At 48.9% G+C, this 23,113-nt stretch overlaps 6 protein-coding genes across 6 annotated transcripts; 3 read left to right on the top strand and 3 right to left on the bottom strand.

Annotated features, from left to right (window-relative positions):
* Positions 1-9: 9 nt before the first annotated feature.
* F5147DRAFT_762187 (uncharacterized protein) lies at positions 10-5,323 on the bottom strand. The gene is made up of 7 exons (XM_041440576.1): positions 5,109-5,323; positions 4,763-5,016; positions 4,028-4,707; positions 2,784-3,970; positions 1,383-2,733; positions 1,248-1,331; positions 10-1,195 (listed from the first exon to the last, which is right to left on the bottom strand). Exons 2-7 carry the CDS (start codon positions 5,013-5,015, stop codon positions 263-265), a joined length of 4,488 nt encoding a protein of 1,495 aa, XP_041290726.1. The 5' UTR covers position 5,016; positions 5,109-5,323; the 3' UTR covers positions 10-262.
* Positions 5,324-7,058: 1,735 nt separating this feature from the next.
* F5147DRAFT_704744 (uncharacterized protein) lies at positions 7,059-7,301 on the bottom strand. Its single transcript, XM_041437909.1, has one exon. It carries the CDS (start codon positions 7,247-7,249, stop codon positions 7,085-7,087), a length of 165 nt encoding a protein of 54 aa, XP_041290725.1. The 5' UTR covers positions 7,250-7,301; the 3' UTR covers positions 7,059-7,084.
* Positions 7,302-12,840: 5,539 nt separating this feature from the next.
* On the top strand, positions 12,841-15,545 carry F5147DRAFT_704711 (fido domain-containing protein). The gene is made up of 10 exons (XM_041437908.1): positions 12,841-12,975; positions 13,025-13,130; positions 13,299-13,529; positions 13,660-13,753; positions 13,806-14,008; positions 14,097-14,210; positions 14,268-14,531; positions 14,604-14,684; positions 14,735-14,851; positions 15,013-15,545. Coding segments are annotated over exons 1-10 (1,308 nt in total). The 5' UTR covers positions 12,841-12,973; the 3' UTR covers positions 15,109-15,545.
* A 795-nt stretch (positions 15,546-16,340) lies between these two features.
* Positions 16,341-17,245, top strand: F5147DRAFT_808229 (uncharacterized protein; the record flags this gene model as incomplete). The annotated part of the gene is made up of 2 exons (XM_041443393.1): positions 16,341-16,554; positions 16,910-17,245. 2 exons carry the CDS (start codon positions 16,341-16,343, stop codon positions 17,149-17,151), a joined length of 456 nt encoding a protein of 151 aa, XP_041290723.1. The 3' UTR covers positions 17,152-17,245.
* An 806-nt stretch (positions 17,246-18,051) lies between these two features.
* Positions 18,052-18,993, top strand: F5147DRAFT_580265 (GTPase; the record flags this gene model as incomplete). Its single annotated transcript, XM_041431533.1, has 7 exons — positions 18,052-18,078; positions 18,136-18,170; positions 18,234-18,238; positions 18,282-18,438; positions 18,487-18,680; positions 18,736-18,816; positions 18,866-18,993. 7 exons carry the CDS (start codon positions 18,052-18,054, stop codon positions 18,991-18,993), a joined length of 627 nt encoding a protein of 208 aa, XP_041290722.1.
* Positions 18,994-19,932: 939 nt separating this feature from the next.
* F5147DRAFT_704696 (phosphoribosyl anthranilate isomerase) lies at positions 19,933-22,814 on the bottom strand. The gene is made up of 2 exons (XM_041437907.1): positions 22,402-22,814; positions 19,933-22,346 (listed from the first exon to the last, which is right to left on the bottom strand). Exons 1-2 carry the CDS (start codon positions 22,725-22,727, stop codon positions 20,108-20,110), a joined length of 2,565 nt encoding a protein of 854 aa, XP_041290721.1. The 5' UTR covers positions 22,728-22,814; the 3' UTR covers positions 19,933-20,107.
* Between the last annotated feature and the right edge of the window lie 299 nt (positions 22,815-23,113).

Here is a 23,113-nt window from a genome sequence, read left to right as displayed (position 1 = left end):
CACATGCTGATGTAAACGGAAAGGTCGGAATCTGAAATGATATTGCTGGTACCTGATGTACTGCTAGCTGTAGCCTATGCCGCTGTATGTAGTGAACGATAACAAAAAAGAGGACAAACGCAAAAGTGCCGTGCGATGTATATATTAGTTGCAGAACACCAAGAACACGTGCAATACGATCAGAAAACGGATGAAAACGAAAATGCGATAAGAATGCAGGTAAAGAAAAATGAAATCGACAATGTGAGATGAGTAGGATAGATCACGCAACGAGAGAGACTAGCTTGTCGCTATCCTCGAGCTTCGAAGCGATCCGTTGGAGTCTCTCAGGCTCATTGTCGAATCCAGCGCCCTTGAGCATAATAGCCATGTAGTCAAATGCCTTGGGAGCATCAATGGCAATATCGTCCAAAAACTCCGCCATGGGCATGAACCCCTCCTCAATGACCTCAAGCGTACACTGTCCGTTACTCGTAGCCTGCGCGAAGAAATCACCGACCAACCTTGCATCCGCCTCCTTGCTCTCAAGCGCGGACGCAACCAGTTTGTCCACGAGCCGGAAGCGGTGCTCGTCAGGAAGATTGGCAAAGTAAACCTCCGCCTCTTGAAGATTGCGAACAGCAAAGAACTCTTTCACATCTTCATCGATCTTCTTCTTCACGTCTGCTTCTGACATGGCCATGGATGCGGTTTCAGGTTCTTCTTCCGAAGGTGTCGTGGCGTTCTCTTCAGTAGTATGAACGGACCGTGGAAGAAGCTGGAGCCTCCTGCGCTGTACAGCGGGCTCGGGAACACCAGCATGACCAAGATCAACGCTCGTTTTCCGACTCGACGAACGACTGGGTTTCGTAGATGCCTCAGCGGCGAGTTCAGGGTTCTGACTGAGCATGTGGAACATGTTCGAATTCGAATTCGTTCGAGAAAGTGTCTCCCGCTTGCTGTCCTTCTTGCCGGCCGCGAAGATGCCGCTTGGACCCATTACCATTCCCATGGCTGGGCCCTTGGAGATCTTGCCGAACTGCGACAGATCACCAGCCTTGGGAGGTGCCCGCGGAACCGAACTGCCACCTGCAACAGCCCAGCCGTCAGGGCCGTGTTCTTGGTTCCGGTTATCACCGCGTCGAGAACCACCGCGAGACATGCTTATCTGACGGTTGAAAGACTCCTTCTCTGCAGCTGCTTTCTCCTTAGCGGCCTGGAACATGAGCGTCAATACAAACGTTTCCGAGGATGCTAGTATATCTTACCAGCTCGTGAACAGCAGCGATTGTCGTAGGCGCAGCAACAGCATTGCGGCTCACCCATTTACGGTCACGCAACTCAATGACGTCCTAAGATCATAATGAGCACAACCGACAAAGACACCCAGAAATGCCACACACCTGAAGCATGAATTGCATACGAGAGCTGACGTTGAGACTCTTTCCGAGCTCTTTCATGCGCGTGAAGTAAACGTCCATATGCGCACGGGCTTTCGGCGTGTCCAGCAACTGGCCAACCGTCTTCAACAGCTGACACAAGCTCTCAATCTCCTCTTCCTCTGGGTTCTCGACGTTGCCCAACAGCTTCTTCACACACTCGTGCATGATACGCTCAGTGAGCATCTGCAGCTTGAACAACTCGCCGATGAACTTGATGAGACCAAGACCCTGGCGCTTCGCCTTCTGTGCAGCGTAGTACTCTTCCGAATAGAGTTCAGCTTCCTCTGTGCTCTTCTTGTCGTTAGCAGCCTTAGTTGCATGATCGTCGGAAGCCTTCGCCGCAGCGGCTGCAGCAGTAGCTTCCTTGGCGAACCACCCGCGCTCGAAGTCTTCTTGACACCGGTTGAGGAGATACTTCCGGAACAGCTGTCCGCCAGCAATGGGCTTGCCCTCTGTATTCTTGATCCCGTCATCTTGCACCTCAGGACTGATCTGCTCCATCATCTTCCGACACAGCCGCGCATACATCTCGCTCCAAGCAGCCTCGTCAGTTGCCTTCTCGAACACCAGCCGGATGACTTGAATGAGCGTTCGCCCGTCCTTCTCATTCACGCTCTTGTTGGCCCAGTGGATAATCTGGTCTGAAATCGTCTCGAATTTCTCCATAGTGAGCTTGTTGAGTAGCGCCTTGACCTTACGGTCGACCAGCTCAGGTGAATCGACATCAGATTGACCCTTCCGGGCCGTACTGGCAGGAACCCAACGGTTGGCAGATAATTCGAGAGGTGCAACGGGCTCGAAGCCAGCGCCCAGGATAGGTGCAACGCCATAGCCAGAGCCATGTTCTTGCTGGGACATCGGTGCCTTGTTAGCATCGCCACGCTTCTCCCCACGTTTGCTGCGTATGCGGTTGCTGCCATGCATAGGATGGCCAGGCCCACCTGTACTTGGCGTGCGCACCATCGGGGAACGGAATTGGGAAGTAGCACTGCTAGTTGAAGCAGAACGATTAGACATGGCGAACCGCTCCTCGCTGGTAAGTTTGCTTCCTGGGGACTGGAAATTGCCCATCTGGAACCCGCTCGGAACGGAGGGTTTCTGGAAGCCACCGATGCCCAGACCTACAGAAGCCTGGCGGTTGGCAGAAACGGGCATCGCACCAGAGGCGTTACGATGACGTCCAGAGCCACCGCGGGCCATGGGAAACGAAGCTTGATCGACCGGTTCAATGCCAAGGACGTCCAGAGCAGGAAGGGTAGGCGGCTTCTCCTTGCAAATATGCATGAACTGCATAAGGAAGTCACGGTCATATCTACACGAAGCAATGAATGAGACATTCGAAGTGAAAGAAGTAAAACACACCTGAATCGACCATCCCTGACGTTTGCATTCAGTTCAATCTTGGGGCTCTTGATGCCTTCGGGGTACGCAACCTCGCTGAGATTTTCGATGACACGTGCTGTGAGGAGTGCGGAAGGTGGAGGCGCAGAAAAATCTTTCTTGGTTGAAGCAAGGTCGAGAGGGCCAGGACGTCTTCGTGGAATCTCAGTGGGAGGGGGCATCGCAGACGTATCTATCCGAAGTGACTCCTTCAATTTCTTTCCGCTATCACCGTTAAGCTGAGGCACAAGAGCTTCGTCGTGTTCGGAGACTTCGCCGTCCTCGGGCTCTTGAGACTCGCTGGTGGGTGATGAAGTCTGAACGATGTCAGCAGCTTCTTCAGCTTCGAGCTGAGCTTCCTCTGCTTCAAGAGCATCCTGCTGTTTCCGTTCCTCCTCTTCCAGTGTGATGCGTGCCTGTTCTGCCTCTTGTTGCTCTGCTTCAAGACGGTCTTCCTCCTCCTGACGTAGGCGCTCATTCTCAGCTTCCTCTGCTTGTCGTATCCGCTCCTGTTCTTCCTCCTCCATGCGTATCCGGTCCTCCTCGACCTTCCTCTTGCGTGCAGCCTCTTCCTCCTCTATCCGCTTAGCCTCTTCCTCTGCTTCGCGCTTCTTCTTCTCTATGGCATCCTTCTTCGCACGCTCCTCCTCGTCTTTCTTCTCCTGCTCTTTCCGTGCAGTCTCCTCGCGCGCGCGCTTCGATTCCTCGCTCTCAATCCGTACTGAAACCGAAGGTTGCCGTCGACTGGTCACGACAGGCGATGCGGGTGGGATAGGAACGGTCGGTGGTTGGGGACTGTGCTTCTTGAGAGCATCAAGCGTCACCTCCATGCCATCCTGGCTCTTGATGGTAACCTTGGATGTAGAACGTCCGCCAGGAACAAAGTCGCGTGCGTTCGTATTAAGGCGAGGCGCGTTGGTAGTGGAAGGCGTGGGTGGTGGTGAAGATATGGAGGGAGGCGGTTGAGGTGTATGAGGAGGGTGCGGGATAGCGTGTGCCATGGTGGGTGTGCCGGGTAGTTGGGGGGCTGCGGGGCGAGGTGACATAGGAAGAGGTCCAGGCTGATGAGGAGGGACATGAGGGACGTGTTGCGGGGGTTGTTGGTGCATATGTGGGGAGGGCACAGCATAATACCCCCAAGGAGGTTGTGGTTGATATGGATCCATATACTTGCATCACGTTGAGAACACGGTTGATAAAGGTTTTTAAAAAAATGGAGTACTCACATAGTATCCGGGCCATGACATGGGCTGCATGGGTACCTGCTGTGCCATACCTCCAGGAGGTGCTTGATGTGGATGCGGAGCCATTCGGGGACTGGCAGGGATAGGTGGGCCACCGGGACCCCCTGGGCCAGCTCCTTGTCGAGACTGGCCTTGCACGTTTGGCACGGCACGAGGGAATGCAGGAGAACGTGGGGTGCCAGAAGGCTGCTGCGGTGGGCGCATGTTATTGGGCACGAATTGCGAATATGAATGTGTGCCGAGTTGCGAGGGTTGCTGTGGCTGTGGCTGTTGTGAGGAGGATGACGATGGCTGGTGGTGTGAAGGTAAATTAGAGGGCCGGGTGGAAGGAGAGGATGTGTCGGAAGACGGCTGAGAAGATGATGACGAGGGATTCTGGAAGAGCTTTGTTATGTCTGCTCTGGACGGTTTAGGCGTAGATGCGGTTAATGTTGCGGCCGTTGAGGATAGCGTACTGGAGTTGGAGAGTGTTGGTCGTGGAGGCTGCTTCGACGACCCTGTGGCCGATGCAGAAGCTGAGATTTTACCATTTACATGGTTGGAAGACGTAGCAGGTACGGATCCGAAAGACTTTACGACTTCGGTTTTGACGGCGGGAATGGCGGCCGGTGATGAAGATAACGGGGCCGAGGCATCATCTATTGATCCAAACACAACGGATGCTAAGAGTGACAGTTAGAACTGGAAATGGTAATTAGCGTGATGATAAAATCAGACCTGGTCGTACTACTGATCCCACATTATTTCGAGGGACTGAGACGCCATCTTTTACGGACACGCCCTGGCCTAACGCACTTGGACGTCTCGAGTGAGAAGTAGCTATTGGAGATGCAACATGAGTAGGAGCGGGAGACTGCGATCGCGGCGAAGGGGTTGCGGATGAACTGCTCTGCGGCGGGCCCTTTGCCCAAGCTGACTGCGAAGGGAGCGGCGTCGGAGTCTTTCCAGATGTATTGGAAACTTTGTTCATTCTATAACACAAAAAAAAACACGCATGAGACGCGCGGAAGGTAGTTTTGGTTCAGTCGTCAACAACAACGAGCACACAACGAATGGAACTCACGAATTTTCGATGTAACAGATATTTTAGCAAACAGTCGATGATTTGTCGCGCGTGGTGGTCGTCAAGTATGACCTGCCAGCAGGCGAAAACAAAAGATCAGTTGTATGAACCTTGGTTCTGTCTATGAAAAACGAAAGCCCGTCGCTGTCAGTTGCGATCTCGGCAGGTTAAAAGGATGATGTCTTCCTGCTATAGCCTGAGGCTGTAGGGAAACGACGGAGTACAACAAGTGCGTGGGACTCGAGCCAAAAAAAACAACCCCTACAGTGGACCCCAGAAACCTCAGTTGGTCCCCGTTCACTCAGTCGGCAATCCACTTTTTTATTATTGTGTCACTCATTGACTTGGAACCGACGGCAGTGAGCTCAAAACACGTTCTTATAACACGAGTTCTTTAATCAACGTCATTTACACAACCTTTAGAAGACACATAACAATCCATGCCAGAGACAGACTATTCAAGTCGGCGATAAGAATCAGCCGTAACCGGCCAACAGGCTTAGTACGAGCACTACTAGTTCCTGCCCCTGCGGGACCTCGCTTGAAGCCCGTCTGGACTGTCATACTATTACGAGCGACTCTAGGTGAGTCTTCAGACTGATGAGAATAGTGTACTCAGATAATCCCTGATGCGTTCTTGCCGCTCGTACGCAGACCCGTCATCGCCAGCACAAGACATTTGTATTTCATCCGCGTGTACAGTATCACCGTAACGAGAATCGGTCCTGAGCTATTTATTTCTCGTCAGTTTAGGTTTACTCCGGACAAACGTTTATCGCGCTGAGCTCACAGACATTTTAATGTCTATTTGTATCTCATCTCATCTAGGTCATCGAGGGAGATGCCAGCCGTTTTTATACTAGGCTGCTCACTATTTCTGACCGATTCAGCTAATTGTTCCAGATATCCAGTCTCTTGAGGATTGGCACCTACCAGCCCCTCAGCCGAACCCTTCAATAACCAGCTGATGAGCATCCTGCAAGACCTTTCTCTTTGCAGCAGAGGATATGCAGGTGTTTGCCAGAGTAGTTTGTATGTACAGCTTACTGCATTGCTCTACACTACGTAGATGACAAGTTATTGCAGTTATTGCATGAGTATGTCACCATCCGGCCAGTGTGGGTTACACCCTGACAACTCGATTTCTGTTTGATCCAGATACAGATGATATGACATTCGTATCACCGAGGTCTGTCTCGAACGCTCAGGTTTCAGGCAAAGATGCTCACCTTATTTTAAGCCACGTTCACCATGCTGATGGTAGCATACAAAGTGGGACTGCATAGGAGATTTCGATTATGCTATAAGGTTTTCCGTTGCAAGTTTTCTACCCACGTAATATGTGTTTCTCACATTAAAACTAGAGAATACCTTGAAGCACATCGCCGTGCAACACTATCTTGCCAAGGTCAAGTAAGCGCTTGAACAGGAGCATACCAAGATGGCATTGTGACGGAGCTTTGGAAGACGCAGAGCGGGAAACATCGATATCCTTTGATGAATATCTTTACCGCAATTGTTTTCACAGAGCAACTCTTGCCCCCCGCATTAAAAATACTTATGTCAAGTGTCCCTGTCATTCTCTAGAACGGAAACGAGACTTATCTTTAGCCCTAGATTGGATCGATTAGACCTAGTCGACTTCGCACCAGAAATCTGTGTGGAATATTTGAATAATCACAGTGGCCAGATCCACCAAACATGCACGCCAAGAACAATACGAACATTATTATACACAAATCGTCTGTCATAGATTGGTTAAATGTCTCCCCTTATGTATACTGGCAGCTGATTACCCATTGTTTGAACGGCATACGTAGGGTCATCGATGTAGTAATTGGTGATCCGGGCCCAATACCAAACTGCGACGTGCCCACCCACGACAGCCGATGTGACAACTCACTTATCGTTTTTTTAAATTGAGCATGGCCCGCTATCATATGTAAGAACGGAGTAAATCGTGACGTATGTACATATCAAAGAAAAATAATTAGACCTGCTAGTGAACATGCGATAAAACACGTAACCAGAAATGGTACGGTATCAAAACAGAACCGAGCCGAGATAAAGGGCACGGCGAAATACACCTGGTATGATAGCATTATCACGAGGTAACAGGCTGAACAGTGGAGATGCAGCATTAGATGCACCAGTGTGCACAACAATCATGATCTTCTTCTTGTGCAGGTTGTTGTCTCACCGTTTGCACTTGAGGTTGGGGCTGTAGCTTTCACTAGCGTCGAGCTGGGCTGCACCACAAGCTGAGCTTGATGCCTGACTAGTCTCAGTATTACGCTTCACAGGGCGATACATAACGTAGACCTTCTGAAGATTGGGTCATGTATAAATATGTGACAATAGGAGGGTATAAGGATGTTCCAGAAGCGGCGAGCCGAAGATCAGTTAGGACGCTTGGGACGATAGGAGGATAGTGTCGAAGCATGAGAAGTCTTTGAATGTTCATTGATCATGCTGTCCCCTTTACATGACAAAACACAGGGCTTGCCTGAAAAAAGTCGATCATCACTATACAGCTGTGCAACTAAAAATTTGTAGCGTCGGCCTGTGAAAGTTCTGTGAGCGAAAACGAAGGCCGGCAGTCTAATGCATGAGTGCTGACATGAAGGCAAGACAAGGCGACGGCTGGGTAAAGTTTCCTTCTGTGTAATGTGCCACCTTGAAGTGTAGTTATAAAGGCACGTACCGGAAGCTCAGGAGCTATGTATGAGACCATCCACAAAGCAATATTCCTGCCACGTTCGTCATATGCGAGGTATCTCCGATCTCGAGAGAATAAGACAGGCGACCCGCCAACTAACACTTTGCTATCTCCCTGGCTGAATTACTGGCCTAGCGGTTGATAGAACTTTGTTGCAAGAAGACAAAACTCAAAAAACCGACCGTCCTCATGGCCTTCAAATTGATGCTTTGGTATTGGCTTTTTGGGTTGTACTGGTGAAGCATCCTCGATGATCAACTCGGATGTCGTATGGTTCAGGATCCAAAGACATAGGGTTAGTCATCTGTATGCATTTTTGTCTGGTCATGGTCGAAAAAGGAATTGACCAGTACTCACCGGTATCGTGTAGCCTGGGTAGCAAGCCAGGTCTTGCAAGCATCGCCACAGGCATGGTGTAACAGCTCCCCCTTTTGCCCACTACATGTTCATCCGAGTCAGGAACTTCAGAATAATTCACGTGAATCCAATAGTGCTAGCGACGAGCGCGCCATTTACACACCAACACAATACTGTTATAATTGACCCACCGTCCTCATCGCTGTCATTGAAATGGCACCTCAAGTTACTTACTCATACATCTATTTGAAGTAGTACTACTAAGCTTAGTCACTCCCAAATTTCCACGCAGGGCGCTACCACTTTCCTCATTACGGCCATGTTCCACTGCCTTCGTTGTCTGGAAGCAACACCCGTTCTGATTCTTTTAAACAATGAAGGTCAAAAGTGCCCCAGCGCTGTTTTCAAACAAACCCGGTGACCATCAAATTCATGTCCTTTTCTAATACTAATTGGTCACCAGCTTAACCCCAACCCCAACGTCACGGTACCGACATCATATGTGCCTACTATAGATACAATATGAAATCGGAAGGGCAGTGTCCTTACTGGACCACAGATGTGGTAGACATATGCGTCTCGTGATCTCCAGATGACACGGATTCCAGGGTAATAACCCGTTGTTTTTGAACGCGTGCGCTACATTCCGTGTACATAATGTCCACTCAGCAGGGAATGGATCGTGATTGAAATCTACCTACAAGTTCGCGAATGCAAGGACCCTCGGTCCATTTGGTCCCGAATTTCCAAGGCTCGAGATCATTCCTCCGGTAGCTAAATTTACTGCTGTGCAAGTGCTCTCTACTGATACTGTCGTGGTGCAAGAGTCTCCAAACTTTGTGGCAAATCATCATCCGCCGACATGTAAAAGTGCTATGCGCTGCAGGTCGACTGAGCGAAGCAGCGGAATGTTCCATGACATGATACACAAGTTTGACGATGGCATAAAATACTGAAGCAGAATTCGTTGACTGGTTGATGAGTAAGTCCCGTCCGGCACTATGCCCTCGAGGAGATTATCTCGAAGGAATTTCAACACCAGGTTTCAGACGATTATGTGTTGCGGCATTAGTGAAGGAGGTAGACGCGGCTTCACGCACCGAAAACCATCGATGGATTGGTACCCAGCACTCAGCAGCAATAGTTCTCGATCCATTACGGGATGACTTTTCCGTAAACTTGGCGAGGCAAGCGCCGCAAAACCCTTATGGGGGTGTTCTAGAGGTAGCACAGCAGGTATGCTTGACTTTGATCCCCGTTTTACATGTACCAGAGCCCCAGATCTCTCTGATGATACGGAATTCATTGTCAGGCGACTGAGCTCGACACCCCCCTCATCGTCATGGGATTTCAAATGAAACACGCGGCGCTTCACCTCTTGCAAGATTTCGATAACTGGATCATGGCATTGATTGTATTCAGTGCAAGGTCTCCGAAGCTAGACCATGCTGGTGATTCATAAACGCGTGGTAGGCATTTACACGCTCACCGATCAGTGGGTTGCGCTAATATGACCCTTTTTGTTACAGAGTTACACCAGAAATACATCAGTCCATCTGAAAGAAAGAGAACGACTCGAACAGCCCAACTTTCTTCATCACGAACACTGGGCTGTTATGCGATTGCGGAGTACTGATAAGTTATTCGAAACTTGCGACGAGTACTAGGACATCGTCTCATTGATAACGACTTTCGTGGAATCCTGACTCGATCGCCTTTGAGTTGGAGTCAACAGATTCTTCTGATATGTGATATTATCGCACAAATGAGAAGCGAAGATAATCATTGTTACCCAATATCCAGAACAATAACAATTCACATTTTCAATGCAGTCAACAGCATCATAAAATTCAGCGAAACTGTTGCTCGCTGACAAGGATATCGTGCTGGACCAACGAGATAAATGACGTCTCATCGATCAACGTGTTCTTGTGGTATCGTAATCCATCTCTCCGAACCATCACGTACTCGTCAGATGTTTCTGATTCATCCACATCTGGCAGGCTGGTGGACGAGGGTCAATTTACCAGTTTTTGGCGGCTTTTTTTTTCCGACAAGGATTGGACCTTGTATGGTGATAATGATCTGTCATCTGACTACAAGGAAGTCCGTTCTCCGCGAGGTGGCAGCTGTTGGTTGCAAAATTCCAACCAGGATTGGATGATGCTCGACTAGCGCTCAAGCTGCAATATTTCACGACCGTGACACAGGAAGGCTATACCACATATTCACTGTTAGACATCTCCGGTGTCCTGAATGGAGAAAATAAAGAGAAGGCACTGAGGAGGCTCTCGGTCTGTTTCTACCGGAGATCACTGACATGGTAGTCTGACGATGTCACTATACTTGATTGGATCGGGAAAACATCGGGATTCGATATTCAATATTACTGTAATACAATACTCGCTTCCTAAAGATATTTATACGTTCAAAACTCTTACTAATCTGCGCCATTGACCAACTCGAGGATCAATCGAGGATACCCTCTACCTTTGCGTGCTGTTTTTTTCCTGTACAAAGGTACGAGTAGGAGGCCAACGAACTGAGCTGTGCATATACCATAAAAGTGGTTAGGATCAAGATCTCTGCAGAGTCGTGACGACAGATGACGATGCTGCTTAGTGCCCTCAGTCGCAGTACATAAAGTGGTCGGTTTACAGCTCACCGACGAAAATTCTTGATAAACATCCATGATTTACTGTGCAAAGACTGAGCATAAATGCACGTTAGGGCTTTTCGTCCGACCGGGGCAGCCGTTCTGTGCCATCTTGCTCTGGCGGTAGCAGAATATAAGAGTCTCGCGTGTGATCACCAGATCATCGCTCAAGTCCACGATCTGAGTCGCATCCTAACCTCGAACGTTAAATACTGATACTTTAGGTGTACAAGGAGAAATAGGAAAACTCACGCCAATGTCATTGGAGGCAGCAAGAACCATACGGGTTTGATGAGGAAGTGAATAGATCGAAGATAGGTTGATTAAGATGATGAACTGATGAACTTTCGAGAATCTGGGCGTGTTCTGTCAAGTTCGATGACTACAAATGGGCATTTTATACGAGTAAGTCGTGTCAAAGTGTTCCTGTGGAATGTAGGAGAAAGTGGCGGTAAAACAAAGGGAGCATTGCGGTGGTATCAGGGCAATGTCAAATCGTGTTGCAACGAGGCGAACAAAGGTTATAGTGCGCAAGGGAGAGAAAGGGAAAGTACAGAGTACTCCAGCATCATGAGGAGTGAAGCTCCTTGTGCTGGTGGCATTGACATTCGGGCGTTGTTCGGGAAGTACAAGAATGTACATGGATCCTTATACACGTGCAGAAAACAAATAACTTGAAATATAAAGTAGGAAATTTGAAGGTAGCGGCAAGTGCTTTCTGGGGAGAAAAATTCCCCACATGATTAGTCACATTGGCGGCAGATTGACAGCCTCTTGGATGGAGTTTGACTAACGTTCTTGCAATTGCATGCAGAGTGCATCCGGGGATCCAAATGAGATAATATGCTTTTATGCCCCTCCTTCCGTACCTCAGATGCACTGTAGCATCGCAAATAAAGTGAGCCAGACTGAGCGAGTGTGCTATACATCAAGCGAAGTAATGACTCGGACAGGTATGTCAAAAGTAATTATAACGCACTTCCATGGCTTCATCCTCAACCCCTAGTGTTTAACGGTTGTAGTCGCCAAGGCCCAAATTCGAGTGTCGGAGCAGACACTAACAAAAGAACTCCAGCTGGATACTGTTGAGCAGCGATAAACCGACGCGATCTCGACACTCCACGATACTGCAACGCTCCAGCTTGTATGTGCCTGAGTTATGTAATACTCAAGGACTGTACACCCAAGGATCCACCTGCCATCTAAAAGTTCAAGCCATACGTCCCCTGAGGGATTTGGAGAACAGTCTTTGAAGCAGACTGAAGGAGATGACAGACACACGGTTGTCAACTACCTGCTGATCTGGTACAACAAGCAAGACAAGAGGAACCAAGGCAAATAGAGAAGGTAAAGCAGATGATGAAGCTTGAAGATGCAGCCATGTCGCCAAGCGAAATGCGAGCAACAATTAGGATGAAGCAACAACAGTTACAGAACTGAGCAACGAATGAAAGCGTGGAAAAATGAAAAGATATTATATTATATTAAATATTATAAGGGCAATCAAAGTTCCGGTCGAAAACAGAGATTTTTTTTGTACCTTCAGGAACTTAGTCATCCAGCTGCCAGCAGCCCTCTTCCATAACACTAGCGAAGCAAAGTCTGATTCGAAGACGACTGATCCTCGTGTCCAGCATGTGCTGATCGATAACGGGTTTGATGCGTTTCAGCCATGTAAAATTACAGATACCCTCTTTTTGGTTTCTACGCGTCTCCAGTATAGAGGATGATGAAAGAGCGATCAGCGCGGCTAACCTGAGATATATCAAAGGATGAGGCACTAGTAATGCATATACTCTGCCACGAGGCTTTAACCATACTATGCAGTTGTTCTTCGCCTATTCTAATGATTCCATGATCCGAATCCTTTTCGTTGGCTGGGCCTTGGCTAGAACAACCCAGTCCTTGCAAACAAGACCCTGGAACCCATGACCTACCTTATCAAGCAGACTCAGAGTTTCACACAAAGCTATCGCCCAGTCACGGACCATCCTCCAAAACAAGTTATTGCTCAACTCGAGGTAATATTAATTGATTGACTACCGGTATTCGGAATATGATTTGTCCCATTTGTCCCTCACTTCCAGTTTATTTGGTGCAAGTGCAGCCGTTCTCAGTACTAGTACACACACTATGTGAGCACATTTCGCCTCTGAATTAGTGATGGGTACTGATGCATCTCAGGATGGACGTAGATCCCGAGTCTGACTTCCGTGTCAAATTCCATGCGCCTCAGCTAGCACCGATGCACATTCCGGGCTGGGATTACAGCAGTACTCCAGAGCTCGTCGTGAGTCTAATCGCCATCGCCGCCATCGATGACTCTCACGTAACTGTTTTCGTCTATTATATTCACCTAAATCGTCGTGCGTGTGACCTTTGTCCTCCTACTGAAACCAATCTCCATATCCACCCGCCCTTGTTATTCGATTCATCCTGATCTATCGTCTAACTCAAGGAATTCCCTGGTTGTGTGCCCGACGAAGATGCACTCGCTCTCACCGAGCTCCTCCACCGTCTTCAGTCTGCGACCAACCCGGACGACATCGAACGTCATCTCCGCGCGCTAGCACTCATCTGGGAAGATTACTACCTTCCTAAGTTTCCCGTTCCTTTCTTCCAGGTGCGGGTCGCCGACGTACGCGCGGCCGGCGGGTCCCTCAGTACTGCTCTTCCACTCTACGATGAGGCGCGTAGTTCGGTGGTATCTGTGGGCTGGGGCTAAAATATTTTATTGATTTGCTTTTCCATTGGTATCTTCCCCTTTTCTCAATTCCCTCAATCATATTGTTTTTTTTGGTTCTTCTCTTTTAATGCAGGTTCTGCATGGTATCACTGGCCAGAATGGTGCGGCATTTGCCCAATTCGTGTCGACAGTGCGGATGTTAGCGCAAGGTGATACGGAGCAGCAAGGTGTGACCCTGCATACGTGTGTCACAACATCCTGATATTCAACACTTCATAGCACGCAGCACCGGTTCTCTAACTTTCTTCCAGCGCTGGAAGCCCGCGCGCGAGCATGCTAATCCCTTCAATTGGCCTATGCTCCCACCAGCGTCAGCCGATATCCTAGCTGCATGGCGCACGAGCCCATACCAGCGGCAGTACCTCAACTACATCTGGATCAAGGCACATCACCTCGAGGGCACCTTCCACTTGACTGGGGAGGTGAGTTGTTCAACCATGAACAACCAAACGCAGAAGTGGCGTTACGGTTGAAATAGTGATTCTAACATTAATGATTTTGTCAACTTAGTCTTCAGATGCACTCACTCATTGGGGATTTGCCCCTCACTTAGTGCGATGTGATGCTAGAAGTGATCTTAAAGACCCTGAGGCCATTGTTCAAGCGCTAATTGATCTCGAAGATGTAAGCCATCTCCCACCTTTCCTTATCACCTCACTCAACCTATTCAACTCGCCCAAGGCTTTCTCTGCCACTATTCCATGCCACGAGCGGCCAGAGCTCCTAGCCCCTGGACTGATACAAGTGGTGCACGCTAAGCTAATGCGCACATCAAAAGTGAAGATCAATGACCCAATGGTCGGAGGCGTGCATTATATCAACGCAGGGTTCACCCGCCAAACGACGCAGAAATCAGTGGTGAGACGTAGTCAACAGTATAATCTCGCATTTTGCCCTGCCGAGCGCGTGGACCAGCAGCTGGAGTATATATGTCGGATGGGGAAGGTGAGTAGGCGTTTATTCGCGGGACTTTGTGTGGCGCTTTGCGCCGACTGGGGTACTGATGATATGATACAGCAATATATTGCGCGCTGGAGGAACCCGTTTGCGACGGCTGCTTGGCTCCATGTCACTTTCGTTAGATGCCATCCATTTGACGTTTGTTTTCTTCTTTCTTCCTCATTCCTTGTAATCTGACGTGGGCAAAGGACGGAAATGGTCGCATGTCACTCCTCATATCCTCTATTCCGCTTATGCGTCATGGATTCCCGCCGCTCTGCATCACTCCATCACTAAGGAGTGTATATTATGATGCGTTGAACATTGTGAGCATTTTCTACGGATTATTGCTCCAATCTACTTTATTCTAGTATTTCACAATTTTCTCACGTGTTGTTCCGTTCTGTTGTCAATTTTCCGATTTTGTCTTGTCACCTCACGTTATCCACTACCTGTGCCCACACTAGGCGATGCTGACCTCTTATAGGCCTGGGAAGGCGATTTCCAGCCCCTTATCAACTGCTTCGTGGACTCAATGAATAACAGTCTCGAGGAAGTGCAGCGGATTATGGGTGCTGCTTAATCTAGGTGATCTGCAACTTCGGTCGAAGGAGCTCAAGTCGTTGCCAAGTTGGTTCTGTGCTTGGTGTTGTATCATCTTGGTCCGTTCGAAAAGGAAAAAAAGAAAGTGTAGAAGTGTTTCACAGCAATGCGTGTGTCTCTGTATGCATTCTTTTGACACTTACTCGCCGCGTTTGTAGTATATTAATCTCCTTTGCTTCTTTCCAGGCTCATGCTATACTCTTCGAAGCTTTCCCCTTTCTTTCATTAGCTTCCTCGCAGAATTACCCCTCCCCATTAGTTTCATATTATCAGTTCTGTTACGATCACTTCTCGGTGATTCCAAATACCTATGCCTCACCATGTATGATATATTAGCTGGTAAATTCTAGAATTTCTAGATGTACTTTTTAGCGAAGGATTGACTCATGAGTCATATATATCATATATCGCGAACGATTTACAAGTCACGGTGAGAAGAACAAGCTTGCTATACCTTAATGGTACCGGTTCAAACCTGACAACGGCTTTTGTCTTGTGCACTGCTACACGCGATGAGCTGTGATTTGCACAGTGCAGGTGACTATATTCGGGAGCAAGAATCGGAACAGATGTATTGAATTGATTGGCAGACGACCTGAATTGACTGATTCAAGCTGTGGCACTCACAAGCAAAATATTTATCGATCTATCTCCACTATCATCCCAGAAGCTTAACTTTGATCACAGATTAACGGATGGACAAACCCTTCAGTTCAAGACTGATAGTCACGCACGGAGGTGCAGGTGTGTTTCAATCTTACTTGGATAAGAAATCATCAGTACTTGTCTGCACCATCTTTATCAAACCAGTAATTTCACAGATATTCATCGCCCCTTATACAGGACCCATATCATCATTTGCCCACTGACGGCTGCAAAGATCAAAGAATGGAAGCACATAAAGATTGTAAGGCTTGAGGCTAGTATTAACCCCGCATCTTCGGCATCTTATTCGCCTCGACCGCTGCTTGTGATATATCCTGGCACATACAAAGACGCTGCACGCGTCCCCAGACCCAGATACGCCGTTCATACACCGAACCCGCTAGCAAAGCGCGTGATGACTAATTCTGAATGGAAAGCATGAATCACATACCTCTGTGGCACCGGATTTCATAGAAGGATTTTACAAACACTCACGACTGCACTACCTGTCCACATGGAAGGCTGAGCTGAACAATTTGGTTCAACAAGCCCAAGAAGAAGTTGAAAATGGGCGCTACTCGATTTTTGGGGATCGATCCGAAAGAGCAGAAACTAGATATGCTGCTGGCATCTGGCGCCATCGATCCTGGGCTGCTTTTCCACGCCCAAAGCTCCAAGACGACTGTACAGAAGAGCACTGAACAAGATGTCATCCCAGTGCTTACGATTATTACTGAACCCCCTTCGCAAGATGATCCATTCCAGAATGAGAATGAGGCCGGTCCTTCACGTCCATTGCCTACATTGGACCTTCCCTCTTTCTCCTAGGTCGATAAGGACATCTTCGATGCGTTACCAGGCGATTTCAAGAAAAAACTAGAAGTTGTAGATCACACTCACTAATGCCGGCGGAACAACCCTCTCATGACATCCAACTGAAGATCTTGGTCAAAGGCGTTAACGTCAAAAGAATAACTCAACCACTTGCACCTAAGAATAGAATGAGTGTATCTCTCCGCAAAACCACGCTCTTTGCAAAACGTGATGTCCCATCGTGTATGCGTGTATCTGACGCAGAGCTCCGCAAACTTGATATCGACCCAGATGTATTTGCCGCCTTGCCTGTGGATTTGCAGCGCGAGTAGATGATCATGGCTCGACATGCGAAAGTGGAAATCTCCTTCACAAACGCAAGATCATCAAGGCTTCTAGCCGTGCGCTATCTGCACCTTATCGCAAGAAACCCCCTTCTAAAGCTAAGCACCCAGAGCCTCCTCTTTTGAAGCAGCAAGGCAAGCAACCAGGGGAGAAATCGCACTTCGTTGAAACGGGAGGTGTTCAGAGCGTCATCGAGTCACGGGTCAAGGGATTCACATAATATCCTCCGAAGCAGAAAGACGTCGACCACGCCAGCAAATTTTTGATGCAGAGCGTAGAATAGGCTGATACAGGCATAGAAAAAACCATTGCTGTAATGGAGTGGTGGCTTATCCTCTTGAGGAGGAATTGGGAGGCGCAAGCGGCCGCGGAGAATCAAAGCTCGACTGCGCAGAGCATGGCGGGAAGCATTCTGGGAAGTGAAAGCCAAAGTTGATATTGGCGCCAGAAGACGCTTTGGTTGTTCATTATCTGTTAAATGATCATGATGGCCTGATCTGATACGGAGTAATTTAGGCCTCTCAAGTAACTTGCTTGGTCCCGGAAGCTATAAGAAGAGCTGGACAGGGTGTCCATGTTTCTTCGCCATGCGGGCTATCACAAATGAGAATTTAATCAGTCCAGCACCTTCAAATGCGACTCTGATGTCTGCCTCCTATGTAGAATCGACCCTTGTGCGTAAAATATGCTCCGGCGGGAAACAACGCCTGTGTAGATTCTGCAGAAAATGGTTTCATTGAATCTGCGACCAAGAGCGAGCCCCCTGGTTTCAAATATGATCCAAGAACCTTCGTAATACCTTCGATAGAAGGGAAATGATGATACGTCGATGTACACTAGTAATTGTTAAGGTGGGAACGTGGAACATTACAGGCGGAGACGTACCACGACCACATCAAACTCCACTCCATCCAGCTAATTTGGGGCAGTAGTAAAGGTCACAGCAGTACACAGCCCTCATCTCCTCGGGTGGTATAGATTGAAGACGCTCTGATTGTAGGGGTTGCACGGCGGCCAAGTCTCTTGCTGTTACTAGTTCGAACTCCGACCAATTGTGCTTTTCAACAACCAAGACTCTCTCGCACATAAAGCCTTTAACCACTCAACGCTAGAACTCGACATGGCCGAATATGATTATCTCTTCAAGGTCCGTATAGTGAATTGATAACAGTTGATACGGCGCTTATCAGTTTCTGCTCCATAGGTTGTTCTAATTGGTGACTCTGGAGTCGGCAAATCGTAAGCGTGTCTCAAGTTCCGTCTATCGTTTCCTAGCTAACAGTAACCTACAGAAATCGTAAGGAATAGTGTACTGATCAAAGGAAGCACGACCGCTTATGCACCATTCAGTTCTCTCGCGATTCACTCGTAATGAGTTCAACCTGGAGTCGAAATCAACTATCGGTGTCGAGTTCGCAACCCGTTCGATCACTGTTGACGGTAAGACAGTGAAGGCACAGATATGGGATACTGCAGGCCAAGAGCGTTACCGCGCGATCACCTCTGCGTACGTAGTCGCCTTCTGCGGTTGTAATTTAAGCTAATGTTTCTACAGGTATTACCGTGGTGCCGTTGGTGCTCTGTTAGTGTATGATATTGCTAAACATGCAACGTACGTCAACGTAACGCGGTGGTTGAAGGAGCTCCGGGATCACGCCGACTCGAACATCGTTATCATGCTTGTTGGAAACAAGAGCGACTTGAAACACCTAAGGGCAGTTCCCACCGAGGAGGCGAAGTCCTTTGCAGGTATGTCTTACATGAGCTGACTGATTGAATAGCTCATGTGCTGGTTTTTTGACAGCGGAGAATGAGCTTTCGTTTATCGAGACTTCGGCGCTGGACGCATCAAATGTCGAGTCAGCTTTCCAAACCATCCTAACAGGTATTTTTTACTCTTTGTATCAAATAGCATTTCACTGACGTGTCCTCAGACATCTACCGGATCGTCTCGAGCAAGTCGCTTGAACAGTCTGCTGACCCCATCAAGGGACCTACTAGTGATACTATTCCTGTAGCGATTGACTCTTCCACACCTGCAACAGGTAGCAAATGTTGTTAGATGACGTGGATAGAGTTGCTGTTACTTTTCGTAACTGTAGCCTTTGCTGTAGCAATCTGGCAGGTGTGTCTGTAGTTCAGCGTGTATAGTTACCTTTTTTCTTTCTCTTAATAGGACTCTGCTTTGTGTGCCCCCGAGACTGTCGTGGTGAAGCAAGTTATGACAATCGCTAGTCGACGCAGTCCCGTCCAAGTTCTTCACCAAAAGGTAAAAAGGTTTGCGAGCAGCGCGTCTGATGACTCATGCACATGCCCTGATCTCCTACGACTAACTCGGCAGATCCTGCAGGTTGCGGGATTACTTCCATAGTCACAATACATCCGTCCAAATCGATACTGTCCACCTTTATCCGGCCTATCAAGTGATGACAAACTGTATTCCAGCATTCCCGACGCTTTCGGTTTTCACAAACAGGTACGAGAATCATTCTTTCTACCTGGCATGACGGTGCAGGTTCCTGGCTTCCAGTTCGCTGACCCTGGCTCCGTGCTATATGATTTAGAAGAGGATACCGACAACATTAATGCCAACATGCACCACAGCCTATGCCCGCTAATGTCAATACCCTACTTGCACGCGATGATGCCACTCGGATCCGTTCTCGGAGCCACTTCTTATGGTCGTAATTCGAAACAGCGAAGTCATGTATGAATCCGCCATGTTGGCATAATATGTATGGCATAATCATCCATGTTCCTCCTATGGAACATCCATCAAACTCTGAGAATTTAGAAAACTCTAAAGATACTCTATGGTCGTCGGCGTTTCATCTTCATACAAGCCACTTCCAGGATAAGTGCGGTCAGCTCTCCGGTTCAATTCGGTAACACGCGGAATACTTCGACTCGCTGTTAACCCCTTTACAGAACTCACATTAGCTAATCGTAAATTTGGCCAGATATCCCGTGTCGCATATTCATATCGTTTATCGTTGACTGATTGTGGCACAGGTCTAGTATTTTATTCCGTAGATCAGTACAACATCCAAACCACACAAGTCTGAGTCTGAGATATAATCACTAAACTACACCAAGATCTATGTCATATCTCTGAGTATGCGCATCGACACTCCAAATACAATTCATCATTACTTCCATTTTCCAACCAAAACACCCTAATCCATCCCTTTAGCAGCCTTCACAAATGCACGTACCTTCTCCTCGTCCTTTCTCCCTCCCACCCTTTCAATCTCGCCATCAACCCCATCACGCTCGACCCCCCCACTTACATCCACTGCCCACGGTCGCACACGCTCAATCGCTTCGCGCACATTCGAGGGTTTGAGACCACCAGCGAGGATGAGAGGGAGAGGGAATGTGCTTATGGGTTCTTCATCAACGTTTTGTTCCCCCGTACGATCCACAGCGCCGCTCAGGGATGCGTTGACGCTCACGTCTGGAGAAGTGACAGGCACCTCCCCTTTCTTGACGAGACGCGCTGCGAGCGCCCAGTCGAGAATTTTGCCCGTACCACCGCTGGGAGACGACTGAGCGGAGGAAGTGGTGTCGAGCAGAATAAAATGATGGTATCCGGGCGTCGTGAGGGTCGCAAGGGGATCCGGAGATGGAAGAGGGGCAGTGTGAGTTTCTTCAGCCTCGCTCCTCTCGCCTGGACTCTCAGGAACAGACTCCCGCGCGGAAGGGGGAGGCACCCCGCCCACCTGTATGACTGGAACTCCGATGCTCCTGGCCCACTCGATGGGTTCTGAGCCATGCAGCTGCACTATGTCGAGGCCCACGTCGTGCACGACCCGCTGAATGTACCGTAGGGGCTGATTCTGGAAGACACCAACTAGGAGGGGACGCGTCTTCCGCATGGGTGACGGAATGTAGGAGGCGTGGGTATGTGACGTGAACCAAGGAAGGGGAAGGTTCAGATTTTCGTCTTTACCCTCTTCTTCATTGAAATCAGGAAGTGGGAAAGCGTTGCGCACAGCCAAAGAGATCTCCCGCGCAATGTGCACGCTCACGCGGCGCTTTGAGCTGGGGACGAAGACGAGGCCAAGGAAGTCGGCGCCGGCGTTTGCTGTGCTGAGGGCTTCGGATGGGGTGAGAATGCCGCAGATTTTTACGAGTGCAGTAGGGGGGATTTGGGATGAAGAGGATTTTGGAACGGGCTCATCCCAGTCCAATAATTGTCTTATAAACTTGCCCTTATCTTCTGCGCGCATCAGCGATTCACCGACTAAGACAGCCTTCACCCCCTGCTCCCTGTACGCCCGCACGTCAACGGGACTCTTGATGCCACTCAACGCACACAAGATGACCTCTCCAGTTTTACCTTTTTGTTCCAGAACTTCTGCAACGCCCGAAGTCGTGCTCATGTCAACGGTGAACGAGTGTAAGTTACGGTTGTTCACCCCAATGACCTTGGCCCCGACGTCGAGCGCAATGTGAAGCTCGGACGGGGAGTTCACTTCCACCAACGGTTCCATGCCGAGAGCCGTGCTATATTCGAGCAGTGCCCGTGTCCTGTCCTTGCCCAGCATCGCAATGATGAGAAGAACACTATCTGCGCCAGCCAGGCGGGCCTCTACAATCTGATACTCGCTGAGGACAAAGTCTTTCCTGAGTACGGCGGGCCTGGAATCCAACCCGTCTATGGCTAATCGGACGGCTCGCATGTCCTCGAGGTGACCGTGGAAGTATGTTGGTTCTGTGAGCACGCTGATTGCACTTGCGCCGGCGAGGGCGTAGGATAGTGCTGTGTGCGGGGCAGATGTGTGTGGAGCGATTGATCCGGCGCTCGGTGACGCGCGCTTGATTTCGGCAAGTAGTGCCATCCCGTTGCGTGCGTGAAGCAGCCGCTGGGAGAGGGATATTGGCGGAGGTGCAAGGTGCAGGGAGAGATGTGCATTTAGAGCTGGAAGGGTGAGCCCCGGGGTGTTGGATAAGGCCTCAACATCGGAAGTGCGTTTTTGTGCGATTTTTGTGAGGATGGAAGGGGCGGAGGACTTGGCGGCTTCTGTGGTGATGGACTTGGACTTGTCTGTAAGAGCGTCATATGGAAAGGGCGGCATCTCTGGGTCGTTCACTTTAGCGTGGGGGTTCTCCTCCCAAGTACCTCCTTTTAAGGATAGGAAATTCTTGAGGAGACCTTCACCCTCCTCTGATAATATGGATTCTGGGTGGTATTGCACGGCTTCGACAACATAGGTGCGGTGACGGACGCCCATTATGACACCCGAATCAGAGGTGGCACTGGTAGCCATGAGACAGGAGGGTAGGCTTAGGAGAGATGCGGAGAGGGAATGGTAGCGGGTGCTTTGAATTGACTGCGGGAGGGAGAGGAAAATGGAGCGGCCGTCATGGATGACGGGGGATAGTTTTCCGTGTTTTATTTCACCGGCATAACTGAAGGGTAATGTGTTATTTCTGTATACGAAAAACGTGATAACTTTGAACTGACCCGATCTCACCACCGTATACATCGACGATACACTCCAAACCCATGCACACACCCATAACTGGGACTTTGCCTGCAAAATACTTGATCGCGTCTCTTGACACACCCGAATCAGTCTTTGGGTGTCCAGGACCTGGGCTGATTATAAGCCTGTTGATACGGAGAAGGGGAAGCTGGTCTGCAGTGAGTGCATTGTTACGGACGACAGTGACCTGAGTGCCGAGAAGTGAGAGTGATTGGTAGAGATTCCAGGTGAACGAATCGAAGTTATCGATCACTAGCGTGTCTATGTCGCCGGAGAGCGTTGCAGGCAGCGGAGTAGGCGCCATCCTGACTTTGGACGAGGATGAAGCTAACAGCGATCTAACAGTACTCACTTAAATTATGACTATTTAAACAGCTCAAGTCACGATAATAGATATTGATATTGAGGTTTAGAACACCGCCCGGCAAAATTTGATCATGCCGGTTTATTCTGTTGTGCACATTGCACAACATCTGGTTTCTAAATTCTAGCTCATTTCCCGTCTTCTCGGAGACAAGCATAGGGCAACACTTAGGCAGCAGATACAATCTTATATTTTCGTTCGGCGGTCTCCACGTCGTTGCTGCGCGTTTCAGATTCGGAATCAGTTTCAATGGAATTGTTTCATCTGTACGTACACTATGAGCCTGAAACACCGTGACTAGGAAGGGCAGAAGAACGCATGCGCAG

The sequence above is a fragment of the Suillus discolor genome, assembly GCF_016758755.1.
Source record: "Suillus discolor strain FC423 chromosome Unknown F5147scaffold_42, whole genome shotgun sequence".
NCBI classification, from domain to species: domain Eukaryota; kingdom Fungi; phylum Basidiomycota; class Agaricomycetes; order Boletales; family Suillaceae; genus Suillus; species Suillus discolor.
The sequence above is the reverse complement of the archived record's forward strand: the minus strand, read 5'-3'. Positions and strand labels throughout refer to the sequence as shown.

Bases quoted from the DNA above. Each gene is read 5' to 3' on its own strand.
- F5147DRAFT_762187 (XM_041440576.1), bottom strand. From the start codon at position 5,015: ATGAACAAAGTTTCCAATACATCTGGAAAGACTCCGACGCCGCTCCCT. The intron at 2,734-2,783 runs GTGTGTTTTACT...TGCTTCGTGTAG, and splicing joins GTCAGGGATGGTCGATTCAG to ATATGACCGTGACTTCCTTA. The intron at 1,196-1,247 runs GTAAGATATACT...CTCATGTTCCAG, and splicing joins TCGCTGCTGTTCACGAGCTG to GCCGCTAAGGAGAAAGCAGC.
- F5147DRAFT_704696 (XM_041437907.1), bottom strand. From the start codon at position 22,727: ATGGCGCCTACTCCGCTGCCTGCAACGCTCTCCGGCGACATAGACACG. The intron at 22,347-22,401 runs GTCAGTTCAAAG...ATTACCCTTCAG, and splicing joins GTATACGGTGGTGAGATCGG to TTATGCCGGTGAAATAAAAC.
- F5147DRAFT_704711 (XM_041437908.1), top strand. The intron at 13,754-13,805 runs GTGTGACCCTGC...AACACTTCATAG, and splicing joins AGGTGATACGGAGCAGCAAG to CACGCAGCACCGGTTCTCTA. The intron at 14,532-14,603 runs GTGAGTAGGCGT...GATATGATACAG, and splicing joins ATATATGTCGGATGGGGAAG to CAATATATTGCGCGCTGGAG.
- F5147DRAFT_704744 (XM_041437909.1), bottom strand. From the start codon at position 7,249: ATGCTGCATCTCCACTGTTCAGCCTGTTACCTCGTGATAATGCTATCA.